Source organism: Sphaeramia orbicularis, chromosome 13 (assembly GCF_902148855.1).
Source record: "Sphaeramia orbicularis chromosome 13, fSphaOr1.1, whole genome shotgun sequence".
NCBI classification, from domain to species: Eukaryota; Metazoa; Chordata; class Actinopteri; order Kurtiformes; family Apogonidae; genus Sphaeramia; species Sphaeramia orbicularis.
Genome location: NC_043969.1, coordinates 7,024,375 through 7,047,575, shown reverse-complemented (window position 1 = coordinate 7,047,575; position 23,201 = coordinate 7,024,375). Strand labels below are relative to the sequence as shown.

Sequence of the window (23,201 nt, the reverse complement as noted above, 5' to 3'; positions counted from 1 at the left end):
TACATTATTATCTGACATTTAATGGAATATAACATTGAGGAAAAAAATGATAAAGAAAAAAAATATATAGAACTTGGAAGAAAAGCAAAAAGCTAAAATTGTTTTCCTGTAACTGGTGAAACAACAACTCAGCAGGTGTGGAATGAAGATATTGTTATTAATGATATGTGAATGCTCATGTTTTGTTCCTGTCTTTTCATAAAAACATTCACTGAAATGAGACACACAGACATGTGTTCTTGCTCTCAATCCTCTGTTGTAAAATCAACTCACATAGATGAGGTTCTCTTTGAAGCGTTTGCGCAGGTTCTCTATGAAAGCCGCCTCGCTGGTGTAGTTCTCCAACAGAACAAAGTCCTGCACTCCCACCCGGTCTCTGGCTGTCAGGGCCGACTCCATCATAGCCCGCACCCCGTCACTAGCCACTACCTGGAGGACGACAAGGAAAGAGTAGGTGTGGTTCAGTGACTGAACATAGAAGCATAACCTATGTACAGTAACACTTCATCAATCATATTTTATTTTGCCTATCCCACGCAAAAAGACATTAGAGAAAGGAAGAAGGGAGGGACTGAAAACACCCAACACTTTATATCAAGCTCACATAATCAATCCTCATAAGGGAAGATGAAGTAAAGTAAAAACATCAATCAGTGATCCGCTGATGTGATGAAATACTGGAAAAAAAAAACCAGTGGTAGCAGAAAACACCATGAGCATAAAACAGGTAAAAGAATCTGTATTTGTAGTATTGGGGTGGATTTTTAAATAGGACCATAGAAAAGACAGTGATGAAACAGAAAAAGGCAAATAACTGAACAATACAGAGGATCATATCTAATGGAGGCTGCAGATTTACACGATTACCAAATAAAGTCAAATATTTTTAAAAACTTCCAACAAGTACCAGAAATGGAAAGAAAGAGCTTCTTTATTCCACATAAATGAATTTATTTTGTCATTTGTTGTCTTAAAAATAATGGGATAGCCTTCATATTTATTTGGTTTCATGAAGTACACGTGTATGTTTACAATGGCACATGCATAAAACAAAGATGGGATTTATCAACTTAGATCTCTTTAAACTGGTTGCATCCAGCATAAATAAGTAAAAATACTGAAGAATATCCTTTTGTTTGTAAATTTAATTTTGTCATGATTTATAGATGAGGCCTATTGTGACTTGGTTTGCAATGGTTTGTTATTTCTGAAAAAGGTCCCCAGTAAAAAAAATCTGAGAAATGCTGCTTTGCCCGCAGGTAATTCTTATAAGTTTACTATATCTTGTGTGTGCATTCTTTTTTTTTTAAGATGTTCTCAGCGGTCAGCACGGTCAGTCTAAACAGTTACAGCATGAGACTAAACTCAGCTGCATCCTGAGATCAGCATCTTTTTAGGCTCATACAAATCTCCCATCTTTCCTGTTCCTGGAGTGTTCATCACATCTTTTAGGAAACATGTCCCCCTGAGTTTCCAACTTTCAATACAGCATATTCAGATCAATGCCAAGAGACACAGTTTGAGGTCCAACACAAAGGCCCCTTATTTATTCATACATATGAAACACAGTGGAAAAAGAAGCTCTGTTGGGAACAACCTCTAATCAATGTTACTGCATCTAAAATTTGAGCCAAGTCCAGTTGTGAGTATAGAAGTTATCACCTCGACTAAAGTGCAACAAGCCCCACCCTGATACCACATATTTAAAAATATACAGTGCAAATTTAGCTTCTGACAGGAAGTTAAAAGTGCAACACTTACATTTTGTAGCTCATCAATGCGTCTAGCCAAGAAGCCCTTCTCTGAAATAGAGGCTTGGGTTTTTTTCATAAGGTTGCGTATGTCAGACACGTCCATGTTTAAGATGTGAGATGGACAAAACTAAAGCCAGCTGCACTTGAGCTGGATGGCAGAGGCACGGACAGGGACACACACAAAGTACAGCAGGTGTTGTTGTTGTGTTAAGCAGCATGTTAGCCTCCATCCCTCCTGAGGCCACAAAGAAGAGACCGAGAAGACAAAACTTGAGGGAGGAGAGAACATATTAATTAGCGCAGGGTGAGAGATGAGGGAAAAACACAGACCAGAGACGATAACAGAGAGGAAAAAAAAGGATAGAGAAAAGGAACATGTATCTCCGTCTGTCCCATTTACAGGAAAGGCATTTATGCTCCCTGAATTTCCATATAGCAACACAACACAGCACATCGCCTGTCTTCTCCCTGCAGATCAGACACACGTGCACCACATCTTGATCACATTTGACACAACTATGCACGAATACATCTGATCTGGAAATTTCAAAGGAGAACTGCAGTGTCCTGTGGTGCTTCACACATGGAGAAAAACCGTGGGACACAGCAGGGCAGACGCCACAGCAGGTAACACTGAACCTAATCACATTAGTGAGCTTTATTATGTTTAAAGTCTTTAATTAACTGAAACACTCCTTCTGTGTCAGTGTCTTTACATGCTTTCAGAACTGGAGCAGCCTTGCCAGGAAGGAGACTGTTAGATCTGAATCACTCTCAATTTTATGACCTGGTGATGACTCAAGCTTTCATCAGGGCCCTCTTTTACCACTTAATTTTGGTTGTAAAATGTGTGTGTGCTTGTGTGTGTGTGTGTGTGTGTGTGTGTGTGTGTGTGTGTGTGTGTGTGTGTGTGTGTGTGTGTGTGTTTGGGGCACACATGTCCTCACAAGGACACAGTAGTGGCACTAATCCAGAGAGCGGACAATTGAATTTTATTAGTAGATTTCACATGAAGTAACAGTATATAGTTCTCACATAAAAAGTGACACCCAAAGAAGATGTGGAAGTTTGGACGTGAAAAAAAGGGTACCATTCAGTCTAGTATTTTCTATTCTCACACAGAAGTGTGAACATAGCATGGTGTGTTTGGGACTAATGCCAGCATTTAGGCATTTGGTTATAACATTGTCAGGGCTAAAATGTGGCTGACTGCATGCCAGTCTCTTTTCTGGGTGGAATTACAGATGGATGCTTCAGCTTTGCAAAAACGCCATTATTATATTGTTGAATTTATTTTAAGTTAAACTTGTAGAAGTGAACAATGGGCTTATCTTACATGTGTTTACACACACAACATGTAAAATATTTTTTTTTCTAGTTTTGTAAATTAGAAATACTTAGATAAAAAGTTTAATACTGTCTTAATAGACAATGTTTTCATTTAAAATTAGCAGCACACACAACCTTATCAGAGCTCAATATCTGATGATGAACAATAGTGCTTTACAGTTTGGTAAGATTGTTGTGGGTGTGTACAGCAGTCATTTACTTTTAAAGGGGTTATAAATCTAAGTTAATTTTAGCATAGTCAGGTTTAATCATATGAAATTTAAATCCCCTACAACAAATTTGTGGCTCCTGAACAGTGAGTCTCTAGTAACTTGGTTAAACTGCAAGTTACCTTAACTGCTGAGCAAAATGTCCAGCCCAGCATGTATATATATGGAGTTACTACCCTGGAATTGCTCCCACATCCAAAAGTTGAACTCAAAAATGGTATTAGGTCATTACAGACATCTCACTCCAGGGCAAACAACAGATCAAAACAAGGGTTAACTTCCATGGAACAACTCAGGACCTGCTGTGGTTCTGCCTCTCTCCTGCCTTCGTCGTCATCACTCACTCATCCATATAGTTGTGATAGTGTTTATCATATAGTTCCATACATAGTTGAGATTTCTATTATTTGTACTAACTGTTGTAGTAGTAGTAGTACATCCACTGTTAATACTTGTATTTGTAGTAGTGGTACATTCACTGTTAATACCTGTACTTGTAGTAGTACATCCACTGTTAATACTTGTATTTGTAGTAGTGGTACATTCACTGTTAATACTTATATTTGTTGTCGTACATCCACTGTTAATACTTGTATTTGTAGTAGTGGTACATCCAACGTTAATACTTGTATTTGTTGTAGTAGTACATCCACTATTAATACTTATGTAATAGCAGTATTAACAGTCATCATTGTTCTTATTATTGGTAATTATACTAACACCAACTGATCTACTTTTGACAGTTGTAGTTCAGTTATCTGTGCATCAATTGCTTATATGTCTCTCCCCCTACTTCACCTCCTTCTCCCACTCTCCCCCAGTCTCTCTATCTCTCTCTCTTTTTCTCCACCTTTACCCTCTCTCTTTTACCTCAACTGGTCAAGGCAGACGGCCATCTGCCAGGAATCAGGGTCTGCTTGAGGTTTCTGCCTGTTAAAAGGAAGTTTTTCCTCGTCACTGTCACCAGTCACAGTGTTTACTCCTGGAGGATTCTATTTGGTTTCTGTAAATTGGCTTGAGAGTCTGGTTTCGACCAGCTCTATACATAAAGTGTCATGAGATAACTTATTTCATGATTTGGCGCAATATAAATGAATTGGAATTGAAGTTCTGTGGTAAACCATAACACTCAGAGGTGAAGCGCTATCTATGGTTAGAGCTTTTCAAATGCTTCACTGAGATACTGATATATGTATTATTATTATTAGTAGTAGTAGTAGTAGTATTGCAAGTTATTACAAGTATTGATAAAGGCATGAGCTCATATTTGTGGTAATGCATCTCTTCCATGCCTGAGTTTCTCACCCCTCAACTCTCCGGGAGGCCATGAGTTCCGGCGACCTTTTGTTTCACACATCTGTATGTAAACTGCAGCTGTGTATGTGTGTGTGTTTGGGTGCGTGTAAAACTCCACTAATGCTTCTTGTTATCAGCTCTTTGTTAATCTACTGATCAAACAATATGAGCATTATGTAACCACATCTTCCGACACTAGATTTTCTCTTGATGAACAACTTTTTGCACTTTTCCATTCTGATGTTGTTACTACTCACAGTTCTGTTGTCACAGCTGGAAACACGGTTTCCTGTGCTGCAGAATGACCAAACACTGGGCGCTTTAACATGAAGGAATTCATCATCTGTGAAAGACTTCTAAAACTGACATTCTGTTATACTATGATGGCATGGTTTATTACAAAAGCCTCCAAATATTATGACGCCTTGGAGGAAAGGAAACTTATTTCCTCACCTCACCTCTCCCCTCCTCTTCCTCCTCTATACGTTCTATCATTCGCTGACATTCCCTCCTAGTTTCACACTGTCGCCTTCTCTCTCCATGGCTTCATTGTTTCCCAGGGCCGCTTTCAGTGTTTGGTTTTCCTGCATGTAATGCCACACAACGCACCTCCACCCGTTTGCTCAATGTGACACACACATACACACTCATTCTCAGGAACATGACGAGTACGTGCCTACCCAGTTCCTACATGTCGTCAGGTTTTCCAAATCCTGTGCAGCAAACAAGGCTGCTCAAAGCCAGGTAAGCAAAAGGAGGCCTTCAGCTGTACAAAGACCTACGGCTCTCAGGACAGATACAGATGGGTAACAAATGGAAGAAAAATGGACTCTTCTGGGATGATAAAATCCACATCCACAGAGCAAAGGACTCACTGAATGGTTTATTGAATATGAAAATGATGTAATACGTGGTGGCCTTCACCATCACCGGATCTCAACCCAGCTATCTAGAGCTGAAATAATTAGCTAATCAACTCAAACTGATATATTAAATCATTCGATTACAGTTTTCCTGCTTTGTTTCCTTAATTTCACTGCCACTTAGCATTGGTTCCTCTTGTGTTTCACACGGACACTTACTGTGACACACATGACAAAGAACAAACAACAGAAGGGACAGGGATAAAAAGGCAGAAATGTCTATATTAGGGTGGTCCAACAATCATGGTAAAAATAAAGTTTCAGATAACCTCAATTAGAATTAGCATTAGGTTTTGGCATTCAAAAGATGATTTAGGAAAAAAATTGGAAGAAAAAGCAGATGTTTTAGAGGTTGCACAAGTTGCTGGAAGTTTCCTGGAAATTGGCTAATTTTGCATTTTCAGCATAGCCAAGCTGACCTGCTAAGAGAAGCAGTAGTACTATCAAAACCAAGGTTTTAGTGCTTCATCTAGCAATATATGTATTAAGTAAGGCCGCCGACATCTTCGGTACTTGAGTGAAGAATTGGTTGGCCTGGCATTCTTCAACTCTAGTGTGACACAAGAGCAGAAGCAGCTGATGGTTCACAACATTATGGAAAATGAAGGTTCAGAGGTTCCACTAAAGCGTTGTGAAGCCCTTAATCAAGCAGATTATGAAGGGAAGCAGATCAGTGATTTTGTCACCACCAGCACGATGCGTTTCTTTGAAACTTTCGATCTGCCACAAACATTCTTAAGAATTCCTCCGGAAGACTGGGTGAAGACTTTCAGAAGGCTGCTAAAATTGTGCATTCCAGAAAAGTTGTCAATGATGTTGCTGAAAGAGGGGTGAAGCTTATTCAAGACTTGAACTGTCGCCTACCAAAAAATGAAGATCAGAAACAGTACTTGCTCCAAGTTGACAAAGAACACAGGAACATTTTTTGTAATTTCAATAAAGCAACAGTGGTTGCTGGACTTTCTAAGTAACATTTTTATGCGAGTTGCAGTTTGATTTTGAGAATAAAATTACAAATTATTCTAATACGCCTTATTCATTTGGCTAGTTATGTTATAGTATATAGAGCAATCTTCACGTGTCTTGTGCAACCTCTAAATATTAATTAATTTGCATAAAATTTGGACCGAAGTAATTTGGCCAGATATGGAACCAAATGCAGGGTTCTAATCCAGAGAATCTTAAAAAAATTTTTTTGGACCACTCTAGTCTATATGCTCACTTTTCTTCATTGTAAACATCACTTACTCCTTTAGACTTTTAAGCTTTCACACAAACATTAAAAACATTTGACTTTATTTTTTTAAAGTTGTATGTTACTTCCATCTTTAGCTGTTAGTAAGTTGGATATATATGTGTTGAAGAATGCAATGCACATAGATTGTTTATAGATGTCATTGGACATGTTTGTTGTTGTTTATAACTATAAATATTTTTTATATACTTTTATACTGTTATTATTTCTATATAAATATTTTTATATATTATTTTTCTTTTATATTTTTGTGGTTGTTTCAGTTGGTTCTGGAATAAAGGACACATTGTCATTTTCAGACATGTCTGTTTCCTAATTTTTACTAATTTTTTTGCATATTCAAATAATTGTTTAATCAAATCAAAGAAAAAAAAATTATAGATTAACGTATTACAAAAATAAGCAATAGCTGCAGCTCTTCATCTATCAGACATTTTAGATTGACATGTTAGACAGCACCTGTGAACACCATTATCAAAACACCACATGATGGAACATCTATTGGAAGATTAATAGGCTCAACACCTTAGACATTCTGGTTGGTTTTTCCTTTAACTCGTCCTCTGTACTAGTCAGTCCATTAAACTGCAGAAAAACCCCTTAAAACACACACTGTACAGAACTTAAGATCAATTCAGGCAGGTTATTTCCATCTGTTTCGAATTGACTGCCAATGACAGTGCCTTCATATTTAAGGTCAAGGTCAAGGTTACTTTATTTGTACCCGTAGGTAGATTTGTTTTGCAGTCTAGGTGATTGCTTTGGTATTACAACAGTACATACATTGAACATGTAAGACAGGTACTTGATCACGCTTACAGACAGGACAAAAAGACAGGACAAAAAGACAAAAAGTGCTCAGTGTTCCACCATTCATCAGTATAGCAGCATGGATAACTTAAAGAATAAAATAAATAAATAAGATCAAATAAATAAAAACAAGATGCAATAAAACACAATAAAAACCAAAAAAGATAAGAAATCCAGGATAAAAACCAGCATAAAGCCCATATATATTTACTAGCATGTTGACCCATGGGAATCCACAGGTTCCAGATGCAGTAGAGTTGACAACATGGGGAGCTAAGATTACTTTACTGGTGTAACACACATTAGGAAAAAATATAATGGTCCTCATTTTGTTTTGTATTGAAATCAAAAGTAAAAGATAAGAACGCATTCATAGTTATACATTATATATACTTGAATATTTGTTTGAACGGGCTTTACATCATTACTGTATGACTTCATCACATTCACATTACTTGATTATTTGACTAAGCTTACTGGTGTAACACACAGATTAGAAGAAATAGAAAGGCCCTCATTTGGTTTTGTATTGACATGGACGTCGTGGACCATAGACTTTTACACAGGACTGAACATGACAGTTTATTGTCAGTCACTGCACTGCCACCTGCTGTGGCTGGCAATAAGTCCAGTCAGTGATCTGCTGACCTCCGGCCTGTCTGATCAGAGTCTCAGCACCGTGTTACAGCAAGGCGCGAGGGGGGGGGGGGGGGGGGGGGGGCGCTCCGGAGGCAAACATTAACGAGCCGGGTCTAACCGTGGACCGGTGGAGTGGAACCGGGCCACAGTGTGGTTCTCCCACCGTGTCCCAGCGGTTCTATTGATCCAGATCCAGCACCCCCCTGTTTGCAACCGTGAATGGACTCATCTGCAGGCCGCCTGTAAACCCATTGTAATTTTAAAAACAACTAATAACTCCAAAAGTATTGGTCGTATCAATAAGCTGTTTTCACCTGTCAGATCCTTGACCCAAAATACATAAGAACTCCAAAAGGCAAAGGCTAGCTCTGTGCAGTTTATCAGTTATAAAGTAGATAAAGATACACGCACACAGAGGTCACTTGGCTTTTATAATATAGATTATAAGGCATTGGCTACAGCCACAGTACTGTGGCACAAAATATCAGTTTGTCTATTGCCACAGAGCCAATCAAATGTTAGCATTTGTACTTTGACAATAAGCAGTAACGACATTTTGTTGCCACTGAGCCAATCATGGATACTGTTACATGAACTCATTAGCCTTTTGTTGCCACAGTACTGTGGTGATACAGCAAATGGCATATCGCCCCATACAGACAACAACAAAATTATGTAAATCCACAAAAGTTTAATATTGTTTTGGCCTTTTGTCCCCATGACACCATTGTTGTCCATGCCCTGAAATGGTATTTTTAGAGAAAAGGTCTCAGAGCTGAAAAATCTCCCAACATTGCCCTTGCGTTGCAATATGGATAGGCAAAACACCACTTTTTGGAAACGATGACACCATAGTACCACGTGACGAGAAGAAGAAAACCCCAGATGTAACCTATTGCACATGCTCACTGCATTTTTCTGTGATTTTAGTGTATCCTGCGGCTCTGTCTACATTTGTGTGTATCGCACCTGGATGCAGATATTTCTTGAAACCATACGTGTATGGACACAAAACTTTTAGAATCCACAAAGAAAAATAACACGAGCATTGTCATCTGTAACTGGAACCCCGCCTTTTCCAGTAACCAGATAGGCACATGGCATGTGCGATGCTTATCACCACAGTACTGTGGCAGGCAGCAGGGTGATAGGTTACCAGTCTACACATGATATAATGAGGGGACTGATTGGCTCCGTGGTAATAGACAAATGAGAAAGTTAGACTCACAGTACTGTGGCGATAGCCACTTCGTTATTATAAATATTAATTGGACCACTTGTGGTTTCCTGTAGAAATTCAATAAAACAGCCCTGCTTAGACTGTTATTCTAGATTCATTTATGTAAGTTGTCATTGAAAATTGGGGTTTTGTTTTACTTAATTTACATGCTTTACAAAAAATAATGAATGATCTAGCAATTATTTCCAAATCTGAGCATTATATTACCATACTACTGTCTATGTAAACTCCTTTTAATACAGATGAAATTGATCTTTAATGTCAGTGTAGTCAAGAAAAATCTCTCAGCTGTTAGGATTTCCTCCTTGATGAAGATAATTAAAACTATGTTGGGTTATGATTGTTCGTCAACAGAATTTTTACACAAAAACTAATACACAGATTTTAATGACACTCTTAGAAAACTGGGACCAGTGACAGAAACATTCAATTTTGGATCAAAAAGAGACAAATGCTCAATTTTTCATCTTTTTTTTTAAATTAATATTTAACAAAGGGAATTTGATTGGATTACAGCTCTGTGGTGCCTTAGGGCAGATATGTGCACTTGGAATGCCCTACTTCTTGCATGTAATATCAAACTGTGTTCTGGACAAGGAAACTGTATTTTTCACTAAATGCTGATATTTACAGAAAGCAGTTGTAATTCACTTACTGAGAAAATAATAATAATAATAATAATAATAATAATAATAATAATAATAATAATAATAATAATGCATTAGATTTATATAGCACTTTTCTATGAATGCATACCCAAAGCGCGCACAGTGGATCCATTATTCATTCACTCTCACACTCTCCCTCTGGTGGTGGTAAACTACATTTGTAGCCACAGCTGCCCTGGGGCAGACTGACGGAAGCGTGGCTGCCAATCTGCACCCCTGACCACCACCGAACATTCATACACATTCATACACCAGTATGAGTACCAGCACTGGAGGCAAAGAGGGTGAAGATTCAAACCACCATCCCTTCAGTTATTGAATGACTCTATCATCTGAGCCATGGCTGCCCCTAATGTTTGCTTAACGCCAAAATGTTTATTTCAGGCCATTTTTTACATTTGTACTTTTATATTTAGTGCAATTTTTTTTCTAAAAAGCTTTGCAGCCTACTTCAAGTTATTGTCTTAATTAACCTGATTATTCTCTGAGATTCACAATTCACTGAAGAGCTATTATCCAGAGTTTTGATAATGTTTTGATAATGATAAAAGTGAGAGTATAGATGAACAATGATAGTTGAGTGCCATTGTTCCAAACAATGCAAATCTTCCTGTCCCTTCATCATCTTTGAAATGATAAACTGAAAAAGCCACTACATCTAATGGAAGCAGAGAATGGGGCTGAAAGCAGAGGGATTTGATCATCCAAGCAGCCTGTGAACAATAGCAGCTCTCTCCTTGACCTTTACATCGCCCCAGGCACGCTCACACAGCTCAGATGTCACACTGTTTATGTAAACCTCATCTAACCTGCTGCTTTCCCTCCACCATACAGTCTGGAGAACAGCAGCACAGATGAAGACACACAAAATGACCAGATTTGAACAAAGGCAACTTTAGGACCTTTTTAGTTTACCAGCCAACAGGCCGTAAGCTATTGTCATCACGCGGCGTCCGTCGTCGTCGTCGTCTGTTGTTGTCGTCGTCATCTGTCGTCCGTTACAACAATTTCAATCGTCGTCTTCTCCGAAACTACAATTCTGATTGACTTCGATCTTGGTATACAGCTTCTTTATGATGATGTCAACAAAAGTTAGTGAAATTATTTGGATCCGGATCTGATTCTGGATTTGGTGCAACTTTGAAAAATTTCCCCATTATAACAGATAGGAAGTGGATCGATGCAATAACTCAGTAAATATAAATAATATCAAGTGTAAATTTCTACAGTACAGCCCTGATGGGGAGATGACCAAAACCTAATGGCCACATGCTGATCAGGATCTTCTTCTGGATACGGAAAATTTAACATGGGCTCTTATGGGGAAAAAATTTCAATCGTCTTCTTCTCCCAAACAACAGTTCCGATTGACGTCAAACTTGGTATACAGCTTCTTTATGATGATGTCAACACAAGGTATTGAAATTATTTGGATCTGGATCGGATTCTGGATTTGGTGCCACTTTGAAAAATTTTCCCATTAAAAGAGATAGGAAGTGGATTGATACAATAAATCACTAAGTATCAATGATATCAAGTTGGAATTTGAATTTTTTACAGATGTGATTGATTCTGTAATATAATAAATACACATAACTGGGTGATAATAAATGGCATCTGGATACATTTCCCAAAGCTTTTCATTTGGTCGGTAAGCTACAGAGCCATTGGTCCTATTTTTAGATTTGATCTCAGTCTTCGATAAAACATTATTTTCAGTACAGAGTTTTTTCATTATCCAACATATTATTCAGAGAGTTCTCATTTATGATCATGTATCCTCTCATTCATCTTTCCTATTTTACTGAGGGCGAAGAAAAGGGAAAAAAATTACAAAATGTACTTAAAAATCTGTAGTTTCACCCCTGGCTATTGCTGTTTTACACAAACACAGCTTGATAAGATAAAATGCTAAAATGAGAGCTGTTTATATGTAGGCTAACTATTCATCTTCGTTATTATTTGACGAGAATATATAAAGCATTCATGGAAAACTGAGGACAGCACACTGACTTTAGAAGAAGAACATGACGAGACAGAGACATGGGCTTTGCCTAAAGGTCATTCAGATGGCCACTTCGATGTCAGGATTATAAGTTGTTTTAGTGACATTTTAGATTTGTTTTCAGTGAAGTATTATTCAGTATTTATACTGACCTTGCTGTTACAAACATCTTTCTTTAATCATCTTTCCTGAATTTATAGCTTTTAAATGATGCTAATAACACCCCAGATATTTAATGACTGAACAAGTGCAGTAGGAGTGCAGATAAAAAAACCCAGAATGATGTGAATATGGACGACACAGAGACAAAACACCAGACAATATCACAGCTAACCTCGATTAAATCCTGACTTAACCATATTAGGCAAACAGCATTTTCCATTTTATAGTGTAACAGCGTTTCCATTCCACTATCTTCAGGATGCTCTAAAATGTCCATTAACTGTAGTGAAAATATAAAAACCTTCAGATGACAGATTAAGATTCTAAATTATTATATATAAAATTATCTGTTGATTTTTTTCTCCCGTGAGGGAGATATAAACCTGTACAAAATGAGCATGTTCATTGCTAACTTCAAAGTAAATTTCTGAGGAAACAATAATAAAACAAAGACTAAAACTTAAAACAAAAACTTGAACCTTTTGATCAACAATTCTCAAATAACCTCAATTTAAAGCAGCAGTGCTTGATAGTTTTAGTGTCAATGGGCTAAAATCCGTAATTCCCTTTCAGCATATTGTAATTCAGACAATCTGAGAGACTTCTGCATCTACTCCTTACTTGTGTTTTCCGGTTGTAGAAAATCTAATCCATGGCTCAGGTTTTGTCTCATGAGAGGTGTTTTGTGATTGATGACTGTAATAACCAATCACTGATCATATTCTGTCAAATGTGACCTGGATGTAACTCTGCTGCTCTACGGTGTCTCAACACAGAATCTTGGAAAAGTGGTTTCACGTTTGTTAACAGCGTGAAAGGATGTCACTCTCTTGCAGCTTCAGAGAATGAGTACGATTTTAATAGTTGCTTCATTTTCTGGTGCTGAAGCGTATCCGAGCTACCATTGGCTGACATGTACAGACAAACATCCATTCACACCTACAGGTAATTTAGACTGACCAATTAACCTATTAAGGTGCATCTCTATGGACGGTAGGTAAAAGCCAGAGTCCCAGTACTATAACAGAATTAATCCACAAAGAAGAACCAAAACAAAATGTCATCTTGTTTCTCATCAGACATGAAAATACTATCATACTGTACATATCCTCTTGAGAGTCAGCAATGCATTTTGTCCTCTGTAGGGGACAAGAGTTTCACAAAAAAAACAAAAAAACAAAACACTGTCTACTGTAAAAGACATTCCAAAAAAAAAAAAAAAGAAAAAAAAACTTTTTTCCTGGGTCTCAGGATGATATAATTAACACTATTCTACACTTTGTAAAACTAACCTGACTATTGTGTGTGTTTAAGGATTTAAAGAGCTAATAAACAAATCAGGCCTCTGAGTGCTTAAACCAACTGGAGATAAATATTTGCTCATGTAAAAGATCGAGCTTAAATATGCAAAAAAGAGAACAGAGGAGAGTAGCAGTCAGTACTGTCAGAGAGAGAGAGAGAAAAAAAACCTCCTTCTGCTTCTGTTTCACATAATTTGTGAAGCTTCAATAACACTGACCAAAGTGAGCGAGCCGTGTGGTTCTAATGGAGAAAGGGTTAGCCACTCACAGAATGTTTTGCCCTTTTCTGCATTTTTCCACTATGAATCAGTTGTCTGGCACTGATTCCTCCTCTTCTCTCATCTGTTCTGCACTAACTGCTTAAAATAAAAAGGGGCATGAGGACCATAAATACTGAACATTGACTTTTGTTTCTTATATGTGGAAGTTGCTCTTATGCAGAAGAAGTTTGGGTGTTGGAACACCAAGTATGACATCAGACATTTACTGTGCAAGCTGACGTTCTGCTGTCTTTTTGGACGGAGCCACAAACCATTCACAGGCTTCAATTCAAAAGGAAGTGCTCAACAAACCACAGTGCAGGCCTGCATTGGAGCGTTTGTATCAGTCAGAGTGTGAAGCATAGCTGAGTGTGTGGCAAATAAATGCAAGTTTAATAAAAGCCATGAAACGCTTTCCCATTTCTCTTTCCTCATCTCTCCCATGAGATCCAAACTTGTTAACAGTTTGGTTATGGTTACCTTGGCAACACCCTCCAGGAGTTGGCAGGCAGTATTTCCATATTTTTACTAGATGTACCAAGCAGTCAGACAGGTGAGACAAGCTGACTACCTGAGGACATATGGGCTCAAAACAACAGAAGGCATGAAGTGGGTTGAATGTTATCACCTTGAACCCACATGGTTAGAGTTACATGAACCACTACTCTGATGAACTTTGATCTTTGGGGAGGGGGCAGGGAGGTAGTGAAAGGATGATTCTTCTAAGGGGGATTCAATTAAGGCACATGTGCAACAGATACATACATACATACATGTATGTATCTGTTACAACAATTAACAGAGTAGAAAAAGTAGACATGTGTAGTAAAGCCGCAGTAAAAATAATGTAATGTTATGTTTAAAGCACTAACATTGAAGTGTAAATGAGTCTGTGTATGATTCACTTGTGTGTTATGTGTCTACAGCTATGGTTAAGTGTGAATTTTGTCTTGCAGTCTGTGCTGTGCTGGAAGCTGGACATTTATTGACATTATTTGACCAGTCTATCTAGATTTACACACTGATGAAGAAGAGGTGATGAAGAGGCAATGAAGATTTTCATGAAAAATCTATTCTCTACATAGAAATAAATGCACTGTGGCTGTTGTCATGAATGTAGTTGAACAAGACTGCTTAACCCTTTATAGGCCCCCCCAGTATACTGCTGACTTGTTGTGCCTCAACTCCTGAGGGCGCACCAATTGGTCTTCAGGCCAGAGCCTCCTGAAGGTCCCGAATGCCGTGTTTCCACTACATGGTATCAGCTCAATTCGACTCGACTCGGCCTTTTTGTGTTTCCATTACGAAAAAGGACCTGGAATCTGGTACCCGGTACTAGTTTTTTGGTATCACCATGCCGAGGTTCCAGGACTGGGGACCAGATACTAAAACGTGACGTGTAAACACTGCAGACCACTGATTGGTCAGAGAGTCATCTCTGTGTCTCTCCGAGTCGAGTCGAGCCGCACCGAGTTGAGCCAGTTAACCCAGGGAGACCTGTCCTTCCAGGCTCTAGCCCCCAGACTCTAGAATGGCCTGCCCCTGTCCCTCCGTGTGGTCAACTCTGTGGACTCTTTTAAAAAGCAGCTCAAGGCATTTTTATTTAGGAAAGCTTTCGGTTGATGGATTTATCCTTTTTATTTATTTTATGAAATTATTCTTGTGTTGTTTTATTGCACCCATTTTATGTACAGCACTTTGTGATTTTTATCTGTGAAAAGCACTTTATACATAAACTTTACATAGTTACTTACTTACTTATTAAAACAAATAATCTGAAATTCAAAATTTCAACCTGAGTGTTATTGGAGGACATAACAAGACTTTATTACTTTGGGAAATTTTTCAAAATGTTTTGTCATGTAGAAAATCAATGTCAATGTTGTTACCATATTTAGTTCCTTACCCATAAGTGGCAAAAAAAAACATGTAAGGCAAAAGGAGCATGTATTTTAGAACATTAGAACATCACTTTTAGAACATTAGACCAACATAAGTGCTGATCCAGACACCTGTCAACATCAACATTATCCCTTTGAACATCATTAGTTAGATTTGTACCATTACTTCATGGTACCTAACAAAACAGTTACACTCACTGTTCATGCAGAGGTGGACCTCGCAGACCCTGTAGACCACATTTGACCTGAGATTGTTGCCTCACTGTCCTCAACAACTGTTGCTGTCACTGTCTTGCAATGTATGTAGAAATGACCAAAAATAGTCACTTTCCCCATAAAGGGTTAAGGTTAGGATGTTGTGAATGAAGCAAATGAAGTTAAGTAATGACACCAAATAACCAGATCCGAGCACAAAGCAGACTCCAATACAAACTTCACATATAACCATATTTGTAGTCTACCTTATCAGACTTAAAATATCATTAAATCAAATCAAATTTTATTTATATCATGCCAAATCATAACAAAATGTTATCTCATGACACTTTACATATAGTCAGTCAAAAGCAGACTCTCAAGCCAATTTACAGAAACCTAACAGAATCCTGCGGGAACAAACACTTGTGACTGGTGACAGTGATGAGGAAAAACTTCCTTTTAACAGGCAGATTGGTTGTTGGGGTTAAGGAGATACAGCAAAATTTGTTTATAATATTACATCCAATGTTGGAAGAAGTATTCAGATTCTTATGTAAAACTAATAACACACAATGAAAATACTCCATTACAAGTAAAGGTTTACCATTTAAAACATTACATTAGTAAAAGTATGTAAATATTATTAACATATTATATTTCAATCCAAAATGTTAAAGTAGTCAGTGTGTGGTATAATGTCCCCTTTCTGTGTCCTACTACTACAGCCTACTGTATATTATGTGTTTTTGATTCATTTTACTGCTCCATTAATATGAAAGTTTCATTTTACTAGTGAAATATTTATGGTTAAGCTCATTTGAACTTCATTATATATTGCTGGCAGTTTAATCTACAAGAAAGCATTATATTCTATAAGATCATCATATGTTTGTAACATTGCAGTTCAGTGAAAACTATGCATTTAAGTAAAAGCACTGCTACAACCCACCCCAGATAAAAGGTGGGCTAACATCTTTTTTATTAACAATGGCTAAATAAAAGTTTCTTTTACAGTCCATTGAAGTAGTGGAGTAAAGTATAAAGTAACAGAGAATGGAAAATTCTCAGAAAGAATGATAAATATCATTTTATGTCACTAATGGCAATTATTGAAATAATACAAGTGTCAGAAATGACCTTACAAATGCCTGATGATGAGCAACAATACATTACATTCATGCGATGTACTAACAGAGCCGAGTTTCACCCTGTGACTGCAGGGTAACTTTCACTGAAACTCTAGTTAGCCTGTGCTCAGCTTCACTCTGTCCATGTAACCTGATTTACAACCTTCACTTTATGAGAAAGTCTGTCCACTAATAACCTCTTTTACTCACCCGACCCCAACGATACGCCATGAAGGACAGCTTTGAGGTTTTCAAGTCATTAGGGTCTGAGTATCATGAGCTTCTCAATTTCTGAAATTCATAGTCTCTTCATGTTGACGCAACCTAGAAACTGGCAAGAGTGCATAGCTTGAAGAGAGTGAAGCGAGCGCAGCATAAACTACCTATTGAGCTGAAGTCAGACGCCCTGCAGGCAGTAATGACAGGAATCTCGGAGCAGAGTGCTACAATGACAATTTGTCAGTCCAACCATTTGCACTTCCTATGTTGTAGGAACAGAGCATGCTGGTAAATACGTCAAATCGTTGTCACTGCATGTGCATGCACCAGCATTTGGGATTAACATTTCTATGTTCAACAGTTTCATAGGTCAGAGTTCTGCATCTTCACCCTGGTAGATCAACACACACTTTTTTCATTAACACTCACACTCTTAACTCTCATTCAACACCAAAGAATGCTGTTCTGCCGCAACAACACTACCATGTGATTGCCTCACCCTGACACACATACATGCAGCAATGAGGACACACCTTCTCAGATATCAAATAGATGCACATACAAATAGCTCTGACATCAACATGGCAAATACTGCAAGAGAGAACAAGGATACTCAGATAAAGGTTGCGTTAAAGTAAAGCCAGATTCAAGAGAGGCATTGTTGGGAAGTAACAACATGTAACTACAGAGTTATTACAAAATTAAAAGAGACAGAGACAAAGTTGTACGGTTACTAATCAAAATGATGGAGAGATTACATGTAAATGTACTGCATGTAGGAATTTACAGATTAAAAATATAACAATTTCAGTTTCCTCATAGTGGTCAAAAATCACTTTCATCTCTTTTCTAATTAATGATCTAATCTATAGAATAAAGTTGAAAAGTCCTAAAATGTACTGTAATGTTAGAGGCCTTTTCTGATTAAAAAAGTAAAATTGAAGCCTTTTTACTGAAGCGAGAGAATATATTAGAAATCAACTCCTCTATAATTATCAACATTTTCCTTAATATCTGTAATTTAATGATAGTTTTCTGTAACTGTAATGGACAGATTTATTTTCTAATTTACATGTAACTCATTACTATCTGTTAATGGATGTAAAATGCAACAGCTACCCGCACCAAGGCAGGTGACCATGTCCTTAAACAAGACCAGATTCAGGACTGGAAATAAATTTTCTTTCTCAAATCAGAAAAGAGCCTGAACTCTACAGCTGTTTCCCAAACTTAGGGTCAGGACCTTAAATGAGTAACAGACTTGCTTTCATTGGGTCCCCATGTGGCAAAGAGTAAAATAGAAAACACTCCTATGATACAACAGCTCATTTTTCTTGCCATCTTTTTTCTACAATGGCCTGTTCAGGTCTCTTTCACAAACCTGGACCTGAAAGTTTTTGGCTGAGGTGAGGTTGCAACAAAATCAAAATGAAAATGAGAAGGAGTTAACGAATTGTAGTTTCATTTGTGACAGACTCTCAATAGTGATCGAAGTCCAGAACAATTTTCCAGAGTAAATACACTGGTTTGACAGTGGAAAAGTAGCCTATATAGGACGCATGTTTGTGTGTGTGAGAGAATCTGATGTTGTTAATGACTTGTGTCCCGTCTCATTTCTAAGACGAATTAGGCATCAAAAGTCTAAAAAGTGCACATATTAAGACAGTTATACATATTTTTGTGAGTTAGGCTAAAGAGATATTTCTCTTATAGGTGTTGAACTGTAAAGTGCTCTACAGTGTTGATTTAAATGTATGTTTTGAGGACTGTTAAGATTCATCACCCATTTTAAACATTCATTTGGAAAGTATCAATATGATAAAGTACTAAAATAGTAACATTGCATCCTGCTTTAACAGGGTCATTAGTAACCTGTAAGTTTTTATATGATGACAGGCTTCTGGAGATACAAGTCAGGTGAGAAACGAACCTGCTACCTGTCTCCTTCTCACCTGTGTCCTTGAAGTTCAAGAGCATGCAGTCACTATTCAAGCTAAAACCTCCCTCTTCCAGTCCAAGAAAAGACCTAAGTCTCCAGTTAATCTCTGCACATCACTCCCCATCTTCTACAGTCTAAATTCAAATACATGCCTTCATTAACTTAGCAGGTAGTCTACACTGACAGCCCTGATTTCACTGCTGCTGGACAAATGAGCGTCTTCGCTGCCTTACCAAAGGTCTGTACTTCATGGCTCCTGCTCTCGACTGATCTGGATGGGTTTTTTTTCTTCCAACCACGTTGATAGTCCAGTTATAAGAATGTTGGCTCCAGTGCCACGTCCCGACCACTATTTAGGCAAGAGTTTGTTTTTAGAAGCTCTCCCCTCCGTCCTGCAAGCCAGCTGCCATAGCTTCTCCTCTTACTGAAGCTCACACACACTCAACACACACCTCACTCTGGCTCTCTGTTGTGTTCACTCGCCACTATACTCCACTCGCACTTTCTTCTCCCACCCACCCATCAGAGGAAACAGTCCCTGTGTTGGGTGACACATAACCCCCCTCTTTCCTCTCTCTCTCTCTCTTTCGTTCTTTGCTTTTTTTCCCCCCATTCACCCTCTCCTAAAACCCAACAGGCGCTTATGCTAAAAGTGAAAACTTACCACACTTCCTCTCATTTTTTTCTCTCTTTTCTTGTACTCTACTCCTCAAAGAACACAGAGGGTACAAAAGAGGCTACACAAAAACACATCTGGTCTTACACATCCTTGGAGGCAAAAATGTGTCCTGATGTGCATTGAAACTTGTGTAGAGTAAAATAACCTGTTTTCATTAAGTGAAAACCATGACACTAAAATAGACAATACAATTGACAACAACAGCAATTATTCTATGAAATTAAGAGCCAAGTATTTTCAGAATCAATTTAAGTGAGAGAAGATTACATGTGAATATTTCTGTAAAGTTTGACTTCCATAGTTTGATGGAGGCTGGAATGAATGACAGAAGCCTATTACGCCTTGGAAAAATAAAGCAAAGTAAATGTTGCCAATAAATAATTATATATTTGAGCCGAAGCATTTCTTTTCCTTCCCTTCTTGTACTTACAGACTGAATTAGAAACCAGACAAGCATGACTGTCATAAATAGGCTTCATAATGCACCAAAACACACTTACAAGCTTCATACTACACATCCAAACATACATGTATGTATCCATGCACACGATACATATACACAGAGACTTACCGTCATTAGTCCAATATCATTACAGGGATGTAATCAGCCCAGACCAGTGGTAGACGCACAAATATACACCCGGCTGCTGCAGATCAAAGACATGAGCAGTCTAATGCCTCTGCTTGTTAACACTAATAACAACTGACATCTTACAGGCAATGGGCATGTGTTACTGAGAACAAAGAGGAAGACAAGTTTCCACTACAGTTGTTAGACAAATACTCGGACATTAATTAAAGCTGATCTGAAGAAATGTTGTGTAGCAAGTCAAAAAATCACCTGTTTGTAAAAGAAAAGCATGTTCTGCTTTGTTTTTATTGGCCTGTTCTCTTCATTTGTGCTCTTTGCCGTTTCACCTTTGTGCTTCTGGTCAGTAATAAAGTCTCAAAAGTCCAGAAGTGATGTTAGTGCTCAGGCCTGTTGTTTGAAGAAAACATGTTTATTGAACCTCAGTGAGGCAACAAATATGAGCAGCTAGGGATGTAAACAATTAATCGACTATCAATTGCTTGTTGGTAAGAATTTACTCGATTAAATTACAAGTAGAAAAGCACTCGGAAAAGTGCAGACCTCCACCAAGGCAGATCAGTCCCCCCACCCCCACCAAAATTTAATCATTTGTTCCTTGTGCCAAAATCAACATTTCCTGAATATTTCATCAAACCCCCCATCACCACCAAAATTTAATAAATTGTTTCTTGTGCCAGTATCATCATTTTCTAAAAATTTCATCCAAATCTGTCCATAACTTTTTGACTTATTATGCTAACAGACAGATGAACAAACAAACCACTCCCCCTATTCACTGCCAAAATTTTGTCAATTGTTCCTTGTGCCAGTATCAACATTTACTGAAAACTTCATGAAAATCTGTCCATAACTTTTTGAGTTATTTTGCTAACAGCCAAACAAACAAACAAATAAACAGACAGACAGACAAATCCAGACGAAAACATAACCTCCACTGTTTCCCTTGGCGGAGGTAATAACTGTCGGTTAATTGCCCTTTTCGGGGGTATTTGTGGTGTCGACAGCAGGGGGCAAAACTGCCTAAACTAGGCTTTATCGCTGAGGTTGAATATTGGGGGAATCACCCAGTCTACCTGTCCCACACCTGTCCGAAGGCTGCCGGCTTGTCTGAGCTGCAACATCGCAACCGGAACCGGATTGTGCCACTGATGAGTTAGAACTACTTAAGGGACATGGTGGAGCAAAACACATACTGGCCCGTCTGTTTGTCCCACATGCTGCTGGTTGCATATTTGTGGGAGCGGTACATCCCTGCCGGCAGGAGGAGGCCCAAATACGTGCACATATGCGGGGTCAGTATCGGTCCGGTCCTGAATGAAGTGTGTGTGTGTGTGTGTGGGGGGGGGGGGGGGGCGCATTCAAAACTGCCTCTTCAGATCCATTTATTACCTCCTCCAAGTGTAACGACAGAGGCTATGTTTTCATTGCGGTTTGTTTGTTTGTTTGTTTGTTTGTCAGCAAGATAACTCAAAAAGTTATGAATGGATTTTCATGAAATATTCAGAAAATGTTGATACTGGCACAAGGAACAAATGATTAAATTTTGGTGGTGATTGGGGGTAGATTTTTTGTTGGTTCATCTGTCTGTTAGCAAGATAATTCAAAAAGTTACGGATGGATTTGGATGAAATTTTCAGGAAATGTTGATTCTGGCTCAAGGAACAAATGATTAAATTTTGGTGGTAATGGGGTGGGGGGGCTGATGTGCATTGGCAGAGGTCTGCGCTCTCCCAGTGCTTTTCTAGCTTTATTTAATTTCTCTGCAGAATTTATTTAGTTATACTACATAGATGTCATTGCCTGTACTGTATCACTAATGGTACAATAAATCAATTATTAAGGAATATGACATGCTTTTTTCATTAAGTATTTATACAATGTTTAGCTTTTATTCTTATAGACCCTATTGAAAGAGAAATTCAGGTTAACAGGAAAATCACCGCTTATCAATTAATCGTTAATCGATCGACAAGGTCAATCAACTAATGATTAATGAATTAATCGATAATTTGCATCCCAAGTCACAGCCTCATCTCTGAGTATAATGACCTGTGTTTAATAATAAGAGTAAACAAGAAAAGCACTCGGACAGCGCAGACCTCTGCCAAGACAGATCTGTGTCCCCCCACACACACACATACACATGATCAACAACAAAATTTAATCATTTGTTCCTTGTGCCAGTATCAACATTTCCTGAAAATTTCATGAAAATCCATCCAGAACTTTTTGAGTTATCTTGCTAACAAACAAACACACATGCATGCATGCACGCACACAAAGCAAAGTGATCACAATACCTCCTGGCGGAGGTAACAAATAGAAATGACTCATGTAAACACCTTACACAGAGGAGACTGGCACCATCTAGCCTGATCAGGATTTTTGGGTTGAGAGAGGAGCTTGAAGCTTTTTATGATCCGGTGAAATTGGAAGATATTACTGCCTGATAACCATGTAAACACTTAATCCCATCATTTCTCCCAATGAATAAAAAGGCTCAAAATAAGTGTGTGAAAACATGAACAAAGCATCCCAAAAAAAACATGTTTCACTGATATATTTATGGGAAATGAAATGCTTTACAGTGGACAGAATCGCTTTGCTCATTTAAAAAAAAAATTGTACTGAATAAATGTTTTAGGGTGGGTAAGTACACATTTAATTGTTTATT

The 23,201-nt window shown here is 38.1% G+C and overlaps 1 protein-coding gene across 2 annotated transcripts in view; it reads right to left on the bottom strand.

The window, feature by feature from the left end:
• LOC115431566 (unconventional myosin-Ic) overlaps window positions 1-23,201 on the bottom strand; it is a 101,319-nt gene that overhangs the window by 37,382 nt on the left and 40,736 nt on the right. For both annotated transcript variants that reach the window (XM_030152009.1, XM_030152011.1), the window contains exon 2: window positions 274-429. In XM_030152009.1, coding sequence (XP_030007869.1) covers window positions 274-429 — 156 coding nt within the window. The remainder of the gene's footprint in view (window positions 1-273; window positions 430-23,201) is intronic.